At 34.7% G+C, this 19,227-nt stretch overlaps 2 protein-coding genes across 3 annotated transcripts; both read right to left on the bottom strand.

Moving 5' to 3' along the window:
• Positions 1-400: 400 nt before the first annotated feature.
• LOC126737703 (tigger transposable element-derived protein 1-like) lies at positions 401-2,799 on the bottom strand. Of its 2 annotated transcripts, XM_050442701.1 has the most exons (3): positions 2,742-2,799; positions 813-2,405; positions 401-776 (listed from the first exon to the last, which is right to left on the bottom strand). In XM_050442701.1, exons 2-3 carry the CDS (start codon positions 2,332-2,334, stop codon positions 544-546), a joined length of 1,755 nt encoding a protein of 584 aa, XP_050298658.1. In that variant the 5' UTR covers positions 2,335-2,405; positions 2,742-2,799; the 3' UTR covers positions 401-543. The 2 variants fall into 2 exon arrangements, with proteins under 2 accessions (XP_050298658.1, XP_050298657.1); XM_050442700.1 differs by having other exon boundaries at positions 401-2,405.
• Positions 2,800-4,247: 1,448 nt separating this feature from the next.
• On the bottom strand, positions 4,248-5,952 carry LOC126737704 (uncharacterized). The gene is made up of 2 exons (XM_050442702.1): positions 5,385-5,952; positions 4,248-5,333 (listed from the first exon to the last, which is right to left on the bottom strand). Exons 1-2 carry the CDS (start codon positions 5,688-5,690, stop codon positions 4,383-4,385), a joined length of 1,257 nt encoding a protein of 418 aa, XP_050298659.1. The 5' UTR covers positions 5,691-5,952; the 3' UTR covers positions 4,248-4,382.
• Between the last annotated feature and the right edge of the window lie 13,275 nt (positions 5,953-19,227).

Genomic DNA, 19,227 nt, shown 5'->3' with positions numbered 1-19,227 from the left:
CTTTTGATAATTTATTATTTTCTGCATTTTTATTTGGTTAACTGTTAATGTATATGAGACATTAATATTAAATAAATTAAAACTAATACTAGGAAATATAATGCTTCTACTCTAAAAAAATATCAAATAATTGATATAATATATAAGGTAACTGACCCAAATAAGGCCACCTTAAGACGTAATCTTTTTTTCCCATTAACATTATTTACCAAAGCCAACAAAAATCACAAAAGCTAAAAGTATTCTGCCACTATTACTTAAATATTAACCACTTATTTGTTTATTTTTTATAAAGTGATGGTTATTGCGTAAAAGGAAAAGGCTTACCATTGGCCTTATTTGGATCACTATGTCCATAATAAGGCCACCATTCAAAATAATTTAAATAATATAGAATTCATTTAGAAAAATATTTTTTATTAAGGGATGATAAACGAACAAAAAATGATAAACTAACAAAAAATAAAACTTCAACTTTTAAAGTAACTTTAACATTCTAAAAAATAATAATAATTTTAATACATGATGTTAACTCAAAATGGTCTAAGACGAGCAACGAGGACAAACGAACTGCAGCTTTTCTTCTTTGGTTAGACCGACACACGCTTCGTGCACATAGACGGAGCATAAACAGCATTTGCGCATGTCCAATACCTCATCTCTGTCGCAAAGGAAGCAATACCATGATTCTTTAGCTTCGTTTTTCTTTTTATCTGATATTTTATTCATTTTCATGTTACCCTTTTTAAAATTTGTTGCAGACAAATTCGTTTTGCCTTTTTTGGAGTTTATGGCAGACAAATTCGTTTTGCCTTTTTTGGAACTTGTGGCTGACAAATTTGTTTTGAATAAATCCCTGGTAACAAGTTGAGCAGATGAGTTCAATGCTTTGCGTCTAGGCTTATCTGAGGTTTTGATCTCAGGAGTTGGGAGTAAATCCGAGAAACTGGAAGAATTCAGTAAGTCATCCGTAGATGGTTCTGGTGTAGGCTCTCTGTCGGTATTTTCAGGCCAGTGTGAGCATGATGGTTTTGGTTCCATATGTGAAATATTAACTTGCTGATAATTAGCAGGTGTCTTATTTGGTCTAAGATTTTCTCGTTGCTCTTGTTGATTTTCTCCTTGATTTCTCAAAATCGAGAGCGGCAGGACGTCGGAGTCTGACAATTCGGAGTCATCTGTTAGAGGATTATCCTCCTCTGCCTCTGCTCTCTCTTGAGGTTTTTCTGTCAATAGACTAGGTGCAAAGGCCGCCTCTTCAATAGCATCCGGATTGAACGGGTATATCCCTGTTACTCGAAATCCGGACATTAAATTTTGTGGTGACATTGCTTTTGGCCAAATTTTACTAAGGATGTATCCAAATCTTCCTTTCGTAATTTTTCGATCCGGTTCACGCATCCAGTAATTTAAAACCTCCTCATCCCAAAACTGTTCGAATGAGCGAAAAACGGATTTATCAAGAGGTTGCAATTCATGGGTAGTATTACTTGGAAGACATAACAACGATATTTCAGCAGCATCAGCAACTTCAACAATACCGGCATCTAAATGGGAGGCAGCTCCATCAAACACCAACAAACAACGCCCAGGTGCTTTAAACTTAGAAAAATGTTTTACCCATTTGATAAAAATTGCAGTGGTCATGCTTCCTTTAGCTGTCATTTCTATGACGGATCCTGGAGGCATAGAATCAATCCATTCAGGTTTTTGGCGAACTCCTTTAAAAAGTATCATAGGCGGAATAGCTTGGCCTAAGGCATTTCCACACGCAACCACGGTCACATTTTCAGCATGCTCTGGTGCAATTAGATGCACCCTTTTAATCCCTTTCCTTGTGAGGACTTTTTGCTGGTGATGCAGCGTCAAACGGCACCCTTTTTCGTCCATGTTATAAATGCATTGTGGACGATTAATTAAAGAAAAATCTACCAAAGTCTTCCGAAGTTTTTGAAAATAATCTGTTACGATATGTCTGTTTAATTTTAGTGCTCTTGCAGGATTTAAAGCTTGTGCTTTTCTTTGAACAACCTCTGGATGTCTTTGATAAAATAAATGCATCCATTTTCTTCCAGCCATCCTCGTAGTTTGAGAAAATCCGTGGTTAGGAGAATGTTCTTCGGCAAAGGAAAATACACTTCTTCGAAGAACCCTTTGAGTGAGTGGCATTCCAACTTCTGCCAACCTAAAAATTCGTTGACACAATTCGCGTTCTTGTTCAGCGTTTAACAAGCTATAACGCCCCAACTTTTTCTTTTTACTTCCAGTTGCAAGATGGTTTCGTAGAGTCCGGCGAGGGATTCTGTATTCTCTCGATGCTTGCAGTACGGGCATGCCATCTTAAATAGCTTGTAAGGCTTGCTGAAGGCTTACTTCAGTCCACAAAGCTCGTAATCGAGGCATTCCTGAAAAAAAACATTACAATTTGGCATCTTTTTTTTTTCGAAAACACTGATCCTAATAAGGCCACTTTTCGATAATTTGTAAAAAACGTATTTTAAAAGAAATAACATAAAAACAAAATGTAAAAAAATTCTAGAAATGTTGTTAATCCATGACAAAAATTATACAACATACCCAGAATCATTACATATCGGAAAAAATATATGTTCCAAATAAGGCCATTATGCCTAATAAGGCCAATTAAACATTTTCCGTATGGCCTTAATAGGAACATCATAATAAATTAATAAACACATGTCTAAAGTATAAACTCAGTAAAATATTTATTCTGTACTTACTCTGTTGCTTTCGTAACTTCTAAAGTTTTCTCGAAAAAATAGTACTCGTTGCTTGCACACGTAGAACGTAAATAAAAGCATCAACATGCTAACGTCAAAGTTATAAGGTGACAGGTGGGAAAATGCGGTCGCGCATTTTTCGCCACCTAGCGATGGGCGGGGGAATTTTGCTTTTATTATGAGTTCGCATTACAGTTTTCTTTTGAAATGTTTTGTAGGATGTAAATAAATATTTCAGTATTGGGCACTAGAGGGCACTGGCCTTATTAGGTACATGGCCTTATTTAGGACAGGTACCTTAGTGATGCGAAGAGTCCGGATTAATCGTCCGTTCAATCCGGGTATCTAAATCGTCCGGATACACGCCGCCTGTCGTTCGTTCGACCGACAATGAAATAATTGTATGAGCGGAATCTCGTATGAGCTTGCACGAGGCTCACGAAGTGACACGATCGAAGTACAATATACGGTAAGTGCAGTATTTTCTATTTCTTTTGCGTTGCTTAAATATTGCTTTATGTATCCTTATTGTACTCATTTTAAAAACATAAGAGATAATACGAGAACGCCCAAATTGTTTAAGGGTCGCCTTCAGAAGTTTTTTTGTAAACAAAGCATTTTTGTATTGATATTTTGCATCGTTTAAAATACACTTGATTTATTACATACATAATTAGCTATTTTAGTTTTAACATCATTTAGAAATCCGTAAAAACGAAATGTCTAATGGGTTGCATAATGCATACCTTATATTCGAAAAACAGCTATAAAAAACGTTTATCGGACGGTCGAGCATCGAGCCCGAAACATGGCATAATTTGCCGAACGGGCGAGACATCGAGCGGATAAAAAACCGAATTTTCAATTCATCCGAATCAATACTGTCCGGATATTGAAAAATCCGGATTTTTACAACACTAATAATATAATATTTATTGTTTATTATTGTTTGTATAGCTTCCCTTTGACTTTGACATATTATCGAGTTTATTAGCGGTCTCGGCAGTGTTGCCAGGTTAATAATTTTGAATGTACCAGATTGACTGGGAAAATGTACCAATTTGTGTATAAATTGTACCACTTTTTTTGTACAATTACTATTGGTGGCAAAAGGAGAATAGCATAGCTCGCCGCTGATAGGCGCCGCGAAAAATTTTTGAATTTTAGGATTATATTTTGGAGTAAAATTGCGTCAAAACTATTCTATTTATATTAAAATATGAAATTCTCTATTTTGGTCATTGAAAAATTGTACTTATTTTGGTAATAATTATTCGGCTGATATAAGTAATGTGTTTTTCAATTGCAGTAAAACCACAGAAATAAATAGGCATATGAATATATTTTACAAAAAAAAAACAAACAAAAAATTCATACATATTCATATGATAATATAGGAACTAAATCACCGATTGTAAAAGGTCTTAACATAAAAATAAAACGAATAAAAAACTTAAATATGTACAAGGAACAGCGTAAGATATTATACATAAACAACAAACGAAAAAAATAAGATATGTATATTTATATAAAAAAAATGTCTCTTTGTCCAGATACTTAAATAACAAAAAACAAAAGTAAACCTATTAACTAATGATGTATACATATTATACAATAAATAATTAATTACATTTTATATTTCTATAAATATTTTGGCTTTTGTTGCAAAAGTTTTTCTGAAGGTTGCCATGTATAGCATACGTTATTATCCAGCATATCTAAGGATAATAAGATGGAATTGCACGTAGTTATATTCAGTCTATTTCTTAGATCGTTTTTAATAAGACTTAATTTAGAAAATTTTCTTTCGGCTGCAGCAGAAGAATGAGGCAGGCACATTAGAGTCTTTATTAATTTTGTTAGGTTTGGAAACATTTCAATATCTAGCTCGTTTTTACAGTCAAATACGTGTGACCAAAAAGAATCAAAATCAGTTGTTTGTTTTTTTAAATCAATATCTGGTAACATTCGCCACTCTAAGTCTAATTTCTGAGGGGATAAATTGAGAAATTTAAAATACTTTTGAGCTTCAAAAATTGACGCAATATCGCCACTCATAGCTACTTTGGGCTGAAAATTAGTTAAAAATTGTAAAAAAGTGTCATCAAAATTAAATCTTTTTCTTATTTGTGTCGAAAGTTCAACATAAAAACCTAATATATTTACCCTAAACTTGTTTAATTCTGACTCCAAGATACTGTTTTCACTTAAAAATAATGCTGCCTTTGGCCCTATATATAAATCTTCAAGGTTTACAAAAAAATCTGGGTTAGCAGTATTAATTTTAGACAATTGCATATTATTAGTAATATCTTTTTTGATGTAATTTTTTAATATTGTTTTATATGTGCTTGTAAATTTAGAATACAAATTTTGACTTTGAGTGTTTTCAGACTGAAATATTAGATTCATTGAGTTTATTACATTTAGTATATAAGAAAGAAATAGCAAGTATAATATATATATAGGATTTTTTAAGTGTTCAAGTAGAATTCCGTCTACATGCAAACTATCTATTTTAGTTTCAAAAATAAAGTTAGTAAAATAAAGTTTAAGAGCTTCCCATACTGTAAGAACCCTATCCACCACAGCCTACAAAAAAAAGTGTAGTTAAAATTATTTATAAAACTATATTTAAGTTACCTGCAGAGACAGCCATCTTGTCTGTGATGGACGTAACATTTTATGGGGCTTCAAATCAATAAAAAATTGGAATTGTTCAAAGTCTGCAATCCGCTTAGCACTATTGGAAAAATGGTTATATAAACTTCTCACAAACTCCTCAACAGACTTTGGTAATTTTGTACAAGCTGCACTGGAACATAAGTGCAATGAATGGCATGTGCACCCCAAAACAAACAAATCTTTATTTTTCTCCTTAAACTTAGCTTGAACTCCTGCTTTATGTCCCATCATCACACTAGCATTGTCTGCACCAAATCCAATCATATTTTCAAGAGATATACCATAAGTATTTAAAACATTAATTATTGCATTAAATATAGATTCAGATGTAGCACTTTCTACTTGAATCAAACTTAGAAATGTATCTTTTACTCCTATCTTATCAAAAAGCTTATCACTATAACCAGAGATTTTTTTGTTGACACATCTGTAGTTTCATCGATGATGAGAGAATAAAATGGGTGACCATCATCCTCTAAGCTTTGCTTCAACTTTCTTATACTCTCCTTCGCCAATAACTCATTTGTAATAGCCGTAGCTTTGGTCTTGCCACAATTCAAGCTTTTAGCAATGTTTGAATCTGGACACACAGATTCGACTAATTTTGGTAAGTGATCCATTAGCTTAAATGGAAGGTTGTGCTCATGCAGGAACATGGTGAGTTTTAACTCAGCACTAAAAACTGCCCTTTGATGGTCTTTTTTTTTTCTTATCACAAAAAAAGCCATCTAGTTTGATGGTGGATTTTGCCTTATTGATGTTTGAGATATGTTTTGAAGACTGGTCATGTCTTTTTAGGTGACTGCTCCCTCCTACAATTGCTGTGTCACAACACTTGCAATAGGCATTATTATTCCTTTTTTCAACCCAATGAAATTGTTTTATCCATTCATCTCTAAAATTGTGTTTATAGATTTTTTTTCTCTTAGCCACTGGCTCATGTGGAATATCATCATCATCATCATAATCTGATGAGATGAATGGATCTTGGGATGGACGTGTCCTAAAAAATTTTAAATATTAAAGTAAAAATTAAAATAATGAATAAATATAATATATTATATTTATACATGCAGATTTCTAATATACGTATATTAATTTTATAAATAAATAGAAAAAGAAAATTATTCTATATTGATTTAATAATGGTATTGTTTAATTAAAACTAAAAAAACTATATTTCTACCTTTCATTTCCTAGTATGTCCTCAGACTCAGTAATACTTGGAGCCTCGCTTATAGCATTAATTGTTGTAGTTTCTGTGACGCCCAGAGAGATAGGTACATTCACTTGTAGAACTATGTGAAGCATCAGTATTTGATTGTTTGGCCTTAGCCAATGTTTTAATAAGAAACCTAAAACATTCCATCCAGAGATTCCATAGAGCATATTGGTCATAAAAATTCGATTTTCCTCATAATTATATTGTCTATTTTATAATAATTTGTATAAGTATAAAACTGATTTAATTTTAAATTTAAATTTTATTAAAAGTTTTATACCTTCTGGCTTCATTAATAAATTCTTGCTCAAAAAATCTTTGATTACCAAATCCTTCCATCTTTGCAACACATACACACACACAACAATAAGTTCTAGGTTGAACGGCCTTATTCGTTGTAGTTGTTGTATGGTTGGTATCACATTCAATTTCACACAGTATCATCCCCCTCCCTGAACTGAATTTCGGTCACATTGCTAAGAATATTTTAGAGTTCTGACAACACTGTTTTTAACCGTTCGGCCGGATTCGTAAACGTAGGACAAATTCCGAGTAGGACCAATTCCGATCCCCCTTCTCGCTCACACTGAAGCCGACTATTTGCGATTATGCCCGATTGCGATTACGGACGACTTGTCACACGACTTAGTCGTACCAACAGAGGGACACATTGGAACATACTTATCGGACATACTCGGATATTTCTTCTACTTGGTGTGTGTAGTTACTACCTTTAAAAATGGATCCAATATTTTATCTGGCTAAAACTGAAAACAATCTGCTACGACGTCGAAGGCGAAGGGGTCAGAGGAAGATGGAATGGCTAAAAGACATATATATGAAAAGAGAAAAGTTTGGCGTCTTCCATTATGTAATGGATGATATAAAGGAAAACCCCACAAAATTTTTTGAATATTTCCGTATGAGATAAGAAACTTTTAACCATATCTTGGAACATGTTAAGTCTAGACCTGACTAAATACAACAATTTTCGTCTTGTGATATCCCCTGGAGAGCGTTTGACTGTGACACTGACGTAAGAAGATAAACAGAATATTGAACTTATAACTTAATTAACGTTTCATTTTTCATCATAACTTTTTAACAAATGAAATGTATAACAAGCGTTTTCTAACAGAAATAAATTACTTTCTAACACAAATAAACTTCTTTGTAACTGAAATAAACTTATTAATAAAGGATATAAAAAAACAACCTCTCTCAGACTTCTTTCTTCGATGTCTGTTGGATCAAAATTGGTGAAAAACGACTGAACCTGTGGCGGGTTGTATTGTGTAGGCAACTAACGAGTTCCTTCTAGAATGACATAGCTTGTACTGGATTGGGCTTGTACTCGAACAAACACTTACCCAGTCTTCACTCGATGGCTGGTAGCCTGGAATAGAAGTTGGTAAATATGATGAAGTGGGTTGATTCTTCTTGAGGACTTGCATCAAGTCCGCTGGTACTGACAACTGTTGAGAAGCGGGCATTTTTTTTTAAGAAAAAGCATTTCACTATCCTGCACAGGCCCCTTGAAATATTTCAATTTCTCTGGCTCAATTTTGAGAAACGCTTCATCATAGTTAGCTGCTTGATTATGTCGCCTATTTTTCTTTTTTGGTGGTGACTTGAACAGGCGTTTAGAGAATGATGATTGATGGATTTGTGGTAGCAGAGTTTGTGAAGTCGTTGGTGGTGTTTGTCTTGTAGCTGTATTATCATCGTTATCATGCTCAAAACCCGCTTCATTAATGTCAGTTGGCTCAGATTTAGATTTGGGGACACTACCTTCCAAGTTTCTTGGCGTCATTATATCTTTTAGAAAAAACATCAAATTATATGGCCTTTTAGAGGTGTAGGCCTTAGCTGCGTCACCAAATGTGAAGTAGATTTTTTAAACTCTCTTCTGAATCTATCTCTTAAACCTCTCCATTTTTTCTTCAAGCCATCACCTGCAACAAAATATATTTTTTTATTTATTTTATGTCTTGACTATATGGTATGTTGTAAATGATATTTTCATTTTATATGTAAAATTGTGTGTGTTCCTTCAAGCTTTGCACTAAATACCATTGCTAAAGGCTGAAAATGCAGCCGAAACGTTTGGAAATAGATATGTTATAATTTTAAATAACTTATTATTTAGCAATTATATGTGAACCAAACCCCAACAAAAATTCGTAAAATATATTTTTTTATCTGGCTACGGACTCATCTTTTCGGAGTATTGGATTTTCTTTCCAAATGGCTAATAATACAGTTGCTGGTATTGTACATGAAATATGCAGGGCAATATGGAAAATGAAAAATGTTGGAGAAATCCACATGAAATTTCCATCGAATGAAGAAGCAATTCCAATTACACATAAATTTTGGAAGCGGAGAAAGTTCCCAAATTATATAGGATGCATTGATGGGAAATATATCCGTATCAAAGCCCCTACAAACTCTGGCAGCATGTTCTACAGTTATAAGCATTTTTTTTCAATCGTTCTACAAGGTATTGCTGGTCCAGACTATAGATTTGTTGCAATAGAAGTTGGGGCTTATGGCAAAGAAACTGATGGTGGGATATTTTCAAATTCACGTTCATCGAAGCGGTTAGAAAATGGTTCCCTCAATGCTGCTTCTGAACGACAATTGCCGGGTACCGAAGTATTTTTGTCTCACGTACTAATAGCAGATGAGGCGTATCCTTTAAAAACATCCTTAATGTGCCCTTATTCTGAAAGAAGCTTAGGTCCAGAGGAAGAATACTATAATAGACGTTTGTCGTTAGCTAGATAAGTCATTGAATGTGCCTTTGCAATATTTACTAGCAAATGGAGGCTACTAGCTAAATCTATGGATGTTCGCCCCCAAAAAGCTGACATTATTATCCAATGCATATGCCTTCTTCATAATATTGTTATTGACAGACAGGGTGTACCTTTGAACATTCCCACACCGAATGGCTTTCAACAAAATGCAGCCATTCGAGCCCGTAACAGAGGTTAAAACGAAAGTTTATTCGAGAACAATTTAAGTAATTCAATAATAATCATATCTAATTTTTCTAGCATTAAGAAGAAAAGGATTCTGTACCTACTTAAAAAAATAAATATTTGTTTACAAAATACATACCTGTGCACTTCATTTCTAATGCTCTTTCCTTCCAATCCTTGCAAATCTATCGAATGATAATTTTCACTATTTAGATTCCACAAACACTCTTGTTCGTGAACCAACATTATTAGTTTTTTTGTATCCATTTTGTCCTATGCAGAAAATTTATTAAACACGCACGACTATAATACTCATAAGATATATATACTCATATATATACTCATAAGATAACCTTAAATATTTTAGTGCTGTTATTGGTGCAGGTATCATTAATTTTTAGTTTGTTTCTATTTGTTTTTGTGAATTAAAATCTGTGAAAACATGGAAGAACTTAAGAGTTTGTTGGAACAAGCAGTATTTAATGTAGGAGTAGTGGATATTGTGGAGTTTCGTGATAGAGAATATTATAAGGCTGTTTTACGCCTAAAACTGCCGGGAAAAAAGTATGCTGACTTAACCTCTGATGACTTTAACATTAAGTGTAATGAATGGATTAAAACCTTTTCGGCTTTGACAAAAATGCAGTGGGTAGTTAAACAAACATTACCATATTTACAAAAACTTTTATTTCGAAAGAGGTAATAATAATAATAATAATAATAATAAAGCGCCTTTATTTAGCAAATACATAGTTTTACATAGTTTTGCCTTCGAAGGCGAAGATTAGCTTAAAGCTACTCTTAAACTCTTAACCTTCTTAAATTACACAAAAAAAAAACAAAATAAACAAACATAAATCAGCAGAAAATAAAACAATATTCATTTAACAGAAATAAGAAAATCTTTTGATTTACCTAAATGATTCCTGTAGAAACAGGTTCTTGAAATGTTTTTTAAAAACATACAGGCCATTGCTAAAATCAGGCCTAAAGACGTTCACAAATTTGACTGCGTTGTAAGTGAATGATCGTTCAAAGAGAGCCATTGAGTGATGGGGCATAGTCAGAGTGTTTTGCCTAATAATTCGAGCATGTACATGATTTCTAGGTATAAGTTTCTCAAATAAATATATCGGAGCTTTGGACTTATAAAGGCGATATACTAAGGTGCAGTACAAAAACTTATATAGATAAGGTATTTTTAACCACCCCAAATCATACATGCCTTGGGACACATGATTAAACTTTCCTAGGTCAAAGATAAGTCTACAGCAGGTATTTTGCACACGTTGTAACCGATATTGTGTCTGCTGGTCCAAGCACGGAAAGAAAACTATCAGACAATATTGGATAATTGACATAACAAAAGTTTCGGCAAGTTTTTTCCTAGTCTTGAAGTTTAATATTGACTTATTAGCATAAAGCATACGCAAACGCAAATAGCTCTTTTGAAGAATAGTACTAACATGCTCTCTGAATCTAAGAGAGGCATCTAACGTGAGACCTAAAACTTTTATACTCTCAGAAAAAGTAATTAATGTATTATCTAATTTAATTTTTATAGTTGAAGTTATAATTCTACGAGACTTTTTATTAGTAAATAGCAACATCTTCGTTTTATTAGGATTTATGATTAAGTTATGTTCCTTTGAGTATTTCGATATTAGGTCGAGTTCAGTGCTTATATTGTTGCCTATCTCTTCATATTCATTGGAATCAAAGTAGTGAATCAGCTGCGTGTCGTCAGCATATTGGTAAATTTCAGATGTACTGACAATATTAGGCAAGTCTGACGTGTAAATTAAAAATAAAAGTGGACCAAGTATTGACCCTTGCGGCACTCCTGATACCACATGCTTGGGATCCGAAAAGCTATCCTGCAGTCGCACCTTTTGAGTTCGATTCCAGAGATAACTCTTAAAACAAGATAAGACAACGTCATTACACCCATAAAACTTTAGCTTAGCAACAATTAAATCGTGATCTATAACATCAAAGGCTTTTGAGTAATCAAGGGCTACCATAACAGCTGAAAGTTTCTTGTCAAGAGCTCGTATTATATTGTCGGTGATGTTTAAAAATCTCTAAATCCGGATTGTTGAGAGGGAATGATATTATTATTAATGAAGTAATCAATAAGCTGTAAATAAACCACCCGTTCTAGAACCTTGGATATAACATTTAATAAGCTTATGGGGCGTAAGTCTTGCAAGCACTGAGGATTTAATATTTTAGGAAAAGGCAAAACAATTGATTCCCGCCAAGCTCTTGGAAAATAGCCTGTTAGCAAGCAACTATTTATAATATTGGTAATGTGACTTAAAAGGGTAGAAAGAGGTATGCATGCCATCACACTAAGTTTAACAAAATTAGCCAAGAAGAACGAAGACGGCAGTCTAGTAAAACTAAGGGTTAATAATGTGAGGCTTCCGTGGATATAAAAATTAAATAAATTAATAAAAATACCATAAGAAATGACGTGCTTTTACAAAAAGGATTAATTGCGGAAATTACGGTAAGTCAAATAATATTTTATTTTAGTAGGTATAATAAGTAATAGAGTGCCTGCGTTGTGACTCGTAACTCGTTAGGTATGCTAAAAGGTGCTTTTGTAGGTTTATTTATTTCATTTTTTTAAATGTTCATCTTTAGTTTCCCCGTATTACTAATGGAGTATTATGGGGATTCTGTATAAATATATTTATACAAATAAAAACATTTTTGGCAAAAATGATCTGCCACTCTCCCCGATTTTGATAATAGGAAGGGGTTGTTGTTAAAAAAATAGCCTTAAAATAGTTTTAAAATTTGATTCAGTTCAAAGCTATGGTGATGCGACACTATTATTGGTGCTTTGTTCGCTTTAACTTAATTATAGAAGCCATTTTTTAATATAGTTGGTTTTTTTTTATAAACGCATGTTCAAGTACCTATAATTATTGTTACTCAAGCACTATTAGTGTTGTTATTTAAAACAAAATTTAATTTTTTTGTCAATTACCAAAGAACATAAGACAGTGGTGGCTGATTTAAGAAATTATTTTGAAAGGATTTGTGATTTAGCCATAAATGAAACCAGTAACATCAACCTTATTAAAAACTTTACAAATTCCTTAAAAAAAATTAAAACTCGTGCCCGAAGAAATACGCGCCTTGGATCAAAATCTGGCGCCAAAAGAATCCAAAGTGGTAGGCCAGCTGAGAGGCGACATTCCTTGGCAGCTAATATTACATCAAATACTCCTAATGCCAAAATACAATAATTTTTTTTTGTAAATAAATAAATAGATTAATTGGATAATTTAGGTACTTTATTAGATTTTTCATTTTTCCTAAATTAAGTAAAATAAAAAATTAACCTATATCGGCTTTCATTTACCGCATAATACATAAATGTGTTTAATAAGTTTGTGTTTAACATATTGGATGAGCAAAAAAACACTAACTTCTCAATAATTATGTGTTGCAGTCTATTAGATTTAGCGGCTTGGCGCTGTACTCGAATATATTTAGGAGTCTAATGGTAAAATCCTATTTAATATTGTGGCGGCGTTGAATCGTATTTGATTTTGGAGTACAGCGTTGTAACCAACTAGATTTTGAATTGACCAATAACAATCGAGGAAAACTTGCGGGCGTTGTACAATATTAGGTTTTCGAAATACGCCACCCGGTATGCATTTACATAACATTTTTCGTCATAACTTCGTGTGTAATCGGACGACTACACCATAGATAAACAGTTTATAGGGGTTAACACTGGACTACACACCACTCCAATTCGCACACAGTCGGTTCAAGTGTGAAATTTCGCCATGAAAACGATGAAAAAAAGGAAGACATTTGCCCAAGAAAAAATATGAAAAAAAAGATACTGTCGTAAACAAACATTACTAATGTTTTTTTTTAGAGAAATAAACACAAACTAATCAAAATCAATTTAAAAAAAACATACGTGCAACCTCATCTTTACGTTCTTCTCTGTATTTTTTGCAAATCTATTATCGATCAACGAATATTTTAACTGTCTTATGTATATTAATACAAATACAAAGATAACTAAAGCGAATATTAAACAATCTAATGCTTCTCAACTAAAAAAATAAATACTATAAAAATATAAAAAATTTAAAAATAAAAATATAAAAAATGTACTGTTTATTATTTTTTCTGTAGCTTCACTTTTGACACATCGACTTTATTAGCGGCTTGGCGACAGACCGCTAATAAACGCTTAAAGCGCGTTATGCGGTGACGTCATGACTTGATCGCTCGAATGACATGTCTTAGGGTGCAAACATACCGAAGATATCTCGATGGTCGGGGTCGATGTCGTAATCGCGGTTTCAGTTTTCATGGATGCTTAGCAAACATACCAAAGAGGTTTCCTTGTCAGTCTTCCCCGCCACCTCACTGAGTTCGGTTTATTTTATATATGTGAACTTTAATGTAAAAATGAATAGTAGCAGTAATAGCAGTGATGATTCTATGTCTTTAAGCGTAAAGTGGTGGTTGGTGTGTAACAGCTCCAACCGTGAGTATAATGTACATCCTATTAACCAAAAACGCCAAAATCTGGTATGAGAGAAGAAGTGGAAGTCTGCAAATATAATATTTATCATACTGACCGAATTTTGGCTGAAGAAAGAATGGTCGTGACATTAAGGTAAGTGAATCAATAAATAACTAACACAATTCTGTTTTATTACACACATATTCTTACAAGTTTTGAAAAACGAACGATTCCTCTAAAGATTCTTGATTAAGATTAGTATGTTGGTAATTTTGCAGTACGTTAGTGTTTACTTGCGTTTCTTCGGGTGGAAATAGGAGATTAAACAACGTTTGCTGGACTTGCATTCTGAAAGTCAACTTATCTCTCGGGCTGAGCTGCTTTACATGGAAAAGTAAAGAATTAAAAAATCCTACATCTTCATCATTTACTGTGGTTGACTTTTTTTTTTCTTAATGCAATATTTTGTTTTTCCAGATTAATTAGCTGTTTGCCTATTTGTACCTGTGCCGTAATTCTTTTCCTGTAACCAGTTTTCGTCACAGCGTAATCTTTTTCAGAAGTATTGGTTAATGTTGATGGGGTCGCGTGAACTGTAGATTGTGGAGTTGGAGGTGCACAATCGAGATCAGAAGAAGGCTCAGTTATATTTGATACGGCACCAAAACTATCGCTTTGATTCGACGTTTCTGAGTCACTGATAGATCCATGCATCTCACTCTGCGTTAAAGTTTCAGTAGCGGGGACTAAATTGCTGGAAGTATCCCGAGGTGTAAACTGATCTTGTAGGAACATTAACTTTCGGAAATACGGCCATTGGTTCTCATTCTCATCAGGAGCGGCATCTCCTGAACGACGCTGGTACTTTTTGTATTGTTTTCTAAATTCCTGCCGTAGAATGTTCCAACAGTTTCTAGCATAATTTCCTGAAACAAAGATTTTTTTATAGGAGTACTATAGCAACAACACCGATTGTTCTTTTTAAAGAAAATGAAGTGTAGCTAATTCCTGTTTCGTACAGTGTTTTGGTTCTATAGTTTTTTACTCTCTTAAAATCGTAATAAAGATACCTATATTATGTTTATTTTTTCAGATACCTTGCCACAGGTAACAGCTTTAAATCGATGGCGTTTGCATTTCGTATGGGAGCAACTACAGTTGCAGTAATTATAAAACAAATATGTCAAACCTTATGGCAATCATTTCAGCCAATACATATGAAGCAATCAACAACTTTCGACTTTTTACGAATATCTGAAGGATATGAACGTATTTGGCAGTTCCCGAATTGTATTGGGGCCTTAGACGGGAAACATATACGAATTAAGTGTCCTGCCCATTCAGGATCAATGTACTTTAATTATAAAAAATTTTTCTATAGTTTTACAAGGGCTTTGTGATGATCACTATAGATTTTGTAGGAGAAATATAAAAATAGTGGACTGTATCTTTAATTAATTAATGCATAAAAAATTAAGACGACGGCCAAGACAACCCCAAAATAATTTGTGGCTCACCTTGCTGTCGCTTCTGTTCAGGACTGCTCCTACAGGTTCACCTCCAAATATTTGCTGGGTTTGACGGTGTGCCGGCACTTATAATTTTTGGAATTCACTCGCGTGTCTTTATATATCGAGAGCGACTTATTTGGTCAGTAGTTTATATACCAATGCTAATGCTGCCAGTTCCCATCAATCAGGATCGATGCAGTACTGGACTAGAGGTGCGTGCGACTCTTCTCGGTCAAAATTAAGGCTGTTTTACATATGACGCGATAAAAAACCGCGAATAATGATTTAGCAAGAAAAAAACTAAAGAAATTGTAGAATACAACTTTAGATATTAACAACGATCAGTACCACGACGAAGCAAAGCTCATGTTAAATATAATTATATGAATATTGACAATAAAAAAAAGAATAAAAATAACTAAAGAAATGAGTCTTCCGATTTGACGGAACATACCGCCCACCTAAAATGTCCCACATTTTAAGTAAAAAAAAAAGAGCAAAAATAATTAAAAAAAAGCATGAATTCTAACGCGAAATATAAATTTTCCGCAGGAAAGACTAATTGTTCGGTAATGAACATAACTTCGAGACAGGACGGCGCAGTATCCCCTTATGCGTCTTTACCGCTACAACACGCGTAATGCCATCCCTGCCTGGAAAACATTCTATTACACGACCCAACAACCACGAAAGGGGTGGAGCATTATCCTCCTTTAATAGTACCAACGAATCAATTTCAATGGCTTTACTTGTATCATACCACTTCGACCTCTGATTAAGGGTGTGTAAATATTCATTATGCCACCTGTTCCAAAAATCCTGGTGGATACGTTGAATAAGTTGCCAGCGCGAAAGACGACCCAATTTAATCTCTGTTAGGTCGGATTCAACGAAGGTATTTAAAGGTTCCAAATTCAAAAAATGACTTGGGGTCAGAGGGTTTAAGTCATTAGGGTCGCTACTTAATGAACAGAGAGGTCGAGAATTTAGGATTGCCTCTATTGAGGTCAAGACAGTATTAAACTCCTCATAGGTGAGGATGTGCGAACCAACTACGCGATGTAGATGGCCCTTTACGGCCTTAATTCCAGCTTCCCAAATTCCACCAAAATTTGGGGCTGAAGGGGGGTTGAAATGCCACACTATGCCTTCGTGGATCGATGCATTACGCATATTTTGCATCAACTCTTTTGACGCACCCACAAAATTCGTCCCACAATCGCTAAACATGTCTGTGACACGACCTCGGCGAGAAACAAAGCGCCTTAATGCGGCCAGAAAGGCATCGCTTGATAGCTCTGTAACCAGTTCCAGGTGAAGAGCCTTTGTGCACAAGCAGACATAAAGGCAAATATAAGCCTTACAAGTTTTGCTGCCACGATGCTTGCCCATAGTGATTAAGTATGGCCCTCCAAAATCCACACCACTTTTGGTGAAACATTTTACTTGATTTACTCTGAAGGACGGTAAATCACCCATAAGAGGAATTTGTGATGAAGGGTTACACCTAAAGCAACGCATGCAGGAAGACAAAACCTTTTTAATAATTCTTCTTGAAGAAGGAATCCAAAAGCGTTGACCGAGTAGGAATTGGGTAGTTTGTAAACCAGGGTGCATATATTTAATGTGAGTTTGTTCAATAATTAGAGAGGTAATTCGATGATCACGGGGTAATAGACAGGGGTGTTTATGATTATAAGAAAGAGAAGCGTGCTTCAATCGTCCGCCCACCCTGAGAACACCATCCTTGTCTAAAAAAGGAGAGAGCTTCCGAATATATTTCGGTAATACTGTTAGATTAGGATTGGATTTCGAAAGTTCTGCCATTTCTTGAGCAAATGAAACTTTCTGAACTTCTCGGATTAAAAGTAAGAGAGCTCTATCCAATTCTGCCAATGTTACATGACCTTTATTGTCAACGAGTTTTGGAGCCTTTACATATGCACAGAAACGTAAAACATATGCAACAATACGAATAATCTTTGATAAAGAGGAGAATCTGGATATCAAATTATCCCAGAAGCTAACTACTGGAGTCGAGGTTAATAAAACAATCCTTCTTTTTTCAAGGTCTATACTATCGTCAAGTAAACAGGGATCATTAACCCATTCAGTAAGAGGAGATGTAAGGAATTCTGGTCCAGCCCACCATTTTTCTAGATGAAGTAACTCGGGGGGAAGAAGACCTCTGGTAGCACAGTCAGCAGGATTATTTTCCGACCTAATATGAGCCCAGCAATCCGCAGATAATTTTTCCTGAATATACGATACGCGGTTACTTACAAAAGTAGTCCATTTATGGGGAGAAGACTTTATCCAGCTTAAAGCTACGGTGGAGTCAGTATTCAGTTGATAGTCTCTCACAGGATAAGACTTTGAAAACCTCCATAAAATTCTTTGAAAATTTCTACAGGGTTGATCTATGAGAATTTGTCGAAACATCTGCTTAATATCAGCAGTGAATGCAACAGCATGGATTTTACAGCAAGTGAAATATATCCTGTTGAAGCTTGGGGCCGACTAACAAAGTGTCATTGAGAGAAATATTATTTGCGGCCTTCGCGGAGGCGTCAAAAACAACACGAAGTTTTGTGGTTGAACTTTCCGGACGAAGAATACAGTGATGGGGTATATAATAAGAGTTTTTTATATCTATATTTGAGGGTAGGATTTCCATATGTCCAGTGTCAAGAAAATCCTGCATAAAAGCGCGATATTCATCATGGAGCTCGGGATTAGACTCCAGACGCCGCTCAAGAGAATAAAATCTGCGCAGAGCAATATCTCGAGTATTTTCAAAAACTGGCAGTTCCAATTTTTTCAAAGGAAGTTGAAGAACGTATCTTCCTGAGGAATTTCGAGTATGTGTCCTCTGGAAAAATTCCTCTGCAGCAACCTCATCAGGAGAATGAGGACTGTAATTAGGGATCTGTTCCAGTTGCCAAAATCTTTTAACGATATCCATAAGTGTGGAGCCCACAGTAGCGCAAAGGCTATTAGGAATTGAGCGAGAAATAGACTCCTGGTGAGGCACACGACCCATAATTATCCACCCTAACTTAGTATTTAGAGCGACAGGCTTATCTATGGACTGCGATATCTGGCCTTGCTTCACAAGAAAACCAAAAACATCACCTCCAACCAACATGTCAATAGGACCCGAAACATTAAAACTTTCGTCTGCCAGCTCGAGATGAGAAAACTGAGTGAAGCAATCTGTGGGTAAATCTGAAGAGGGAAGGTTTTCGCATATTTTTGGAATTATGGCAAAATCTAGAGAAAATTTGGGGTTTGTAAAACCTTTAAGCGTGAAGGTGCATGTGACTTCATGAGAGACATTTGAGACAGTGTCACCTAAACCTTTAACAAACAGGGAAAGAGGTCGTTTGACTAGGCCCAAACGTTTACATAATTTGTTTGTAATAAAATTCACTTGACTTGCGCTGTCCAATAAGATTCGCGCATTGATAAATTGACCCTGGGAATCCAGAACCCGAATCTGTGCCGTGGCCAATAAAACAGAGCTTTCAGTATTTTTGTGTGGTTTGATATTGGTCAAGGCAACAGG

The sequence above is a fragment of the Anthonomus grandis genome, chromosome 6 (assembly GCF_022605725.1).
Source record: "Anthonomus grandis grandis chromosome 6, icAntGran1.3, whole genome shotgun sequence".
In the NCBI taxonomy this organism is placed as follows: domain Eukaryota; kingdom Metazoa; phylum Arthropoda; class Insecta; order Coleoptera; family Curculionidae; genus Anthonomus; species Anthonomus grandis.
The sequence above is the reverse complement of the archived record's forward strand: the minus strand, read 5'-3'. Positions and strand labels throughout refer to the sequence as shown.

Excerpts from the sequence above, each read along its gene's own strand:
- LOC126737703 (XM_050442700.1), bottom strand. The coding sequence starts at position 2,334 with ATGCCCGTACTGCAAGCATCGAGAGAATACAGAATCCCTCGCCGGACT.
- LOC126737704 (XM_050442702.1), bottom strand. The coding sequence starts at position 5,690 with ATGATTGGATTTGGTGCAGACAATGCTAGTGTGATGATGGGACATAAA. Across the intron at positions 5,334-5,384 it reads CAAGATGGCTGTCTCTGCAG|GCTGTGGTGGATAGGGTTCT; the intron begins GTAACTTAAATA and ends TTTTTTTTGTAG.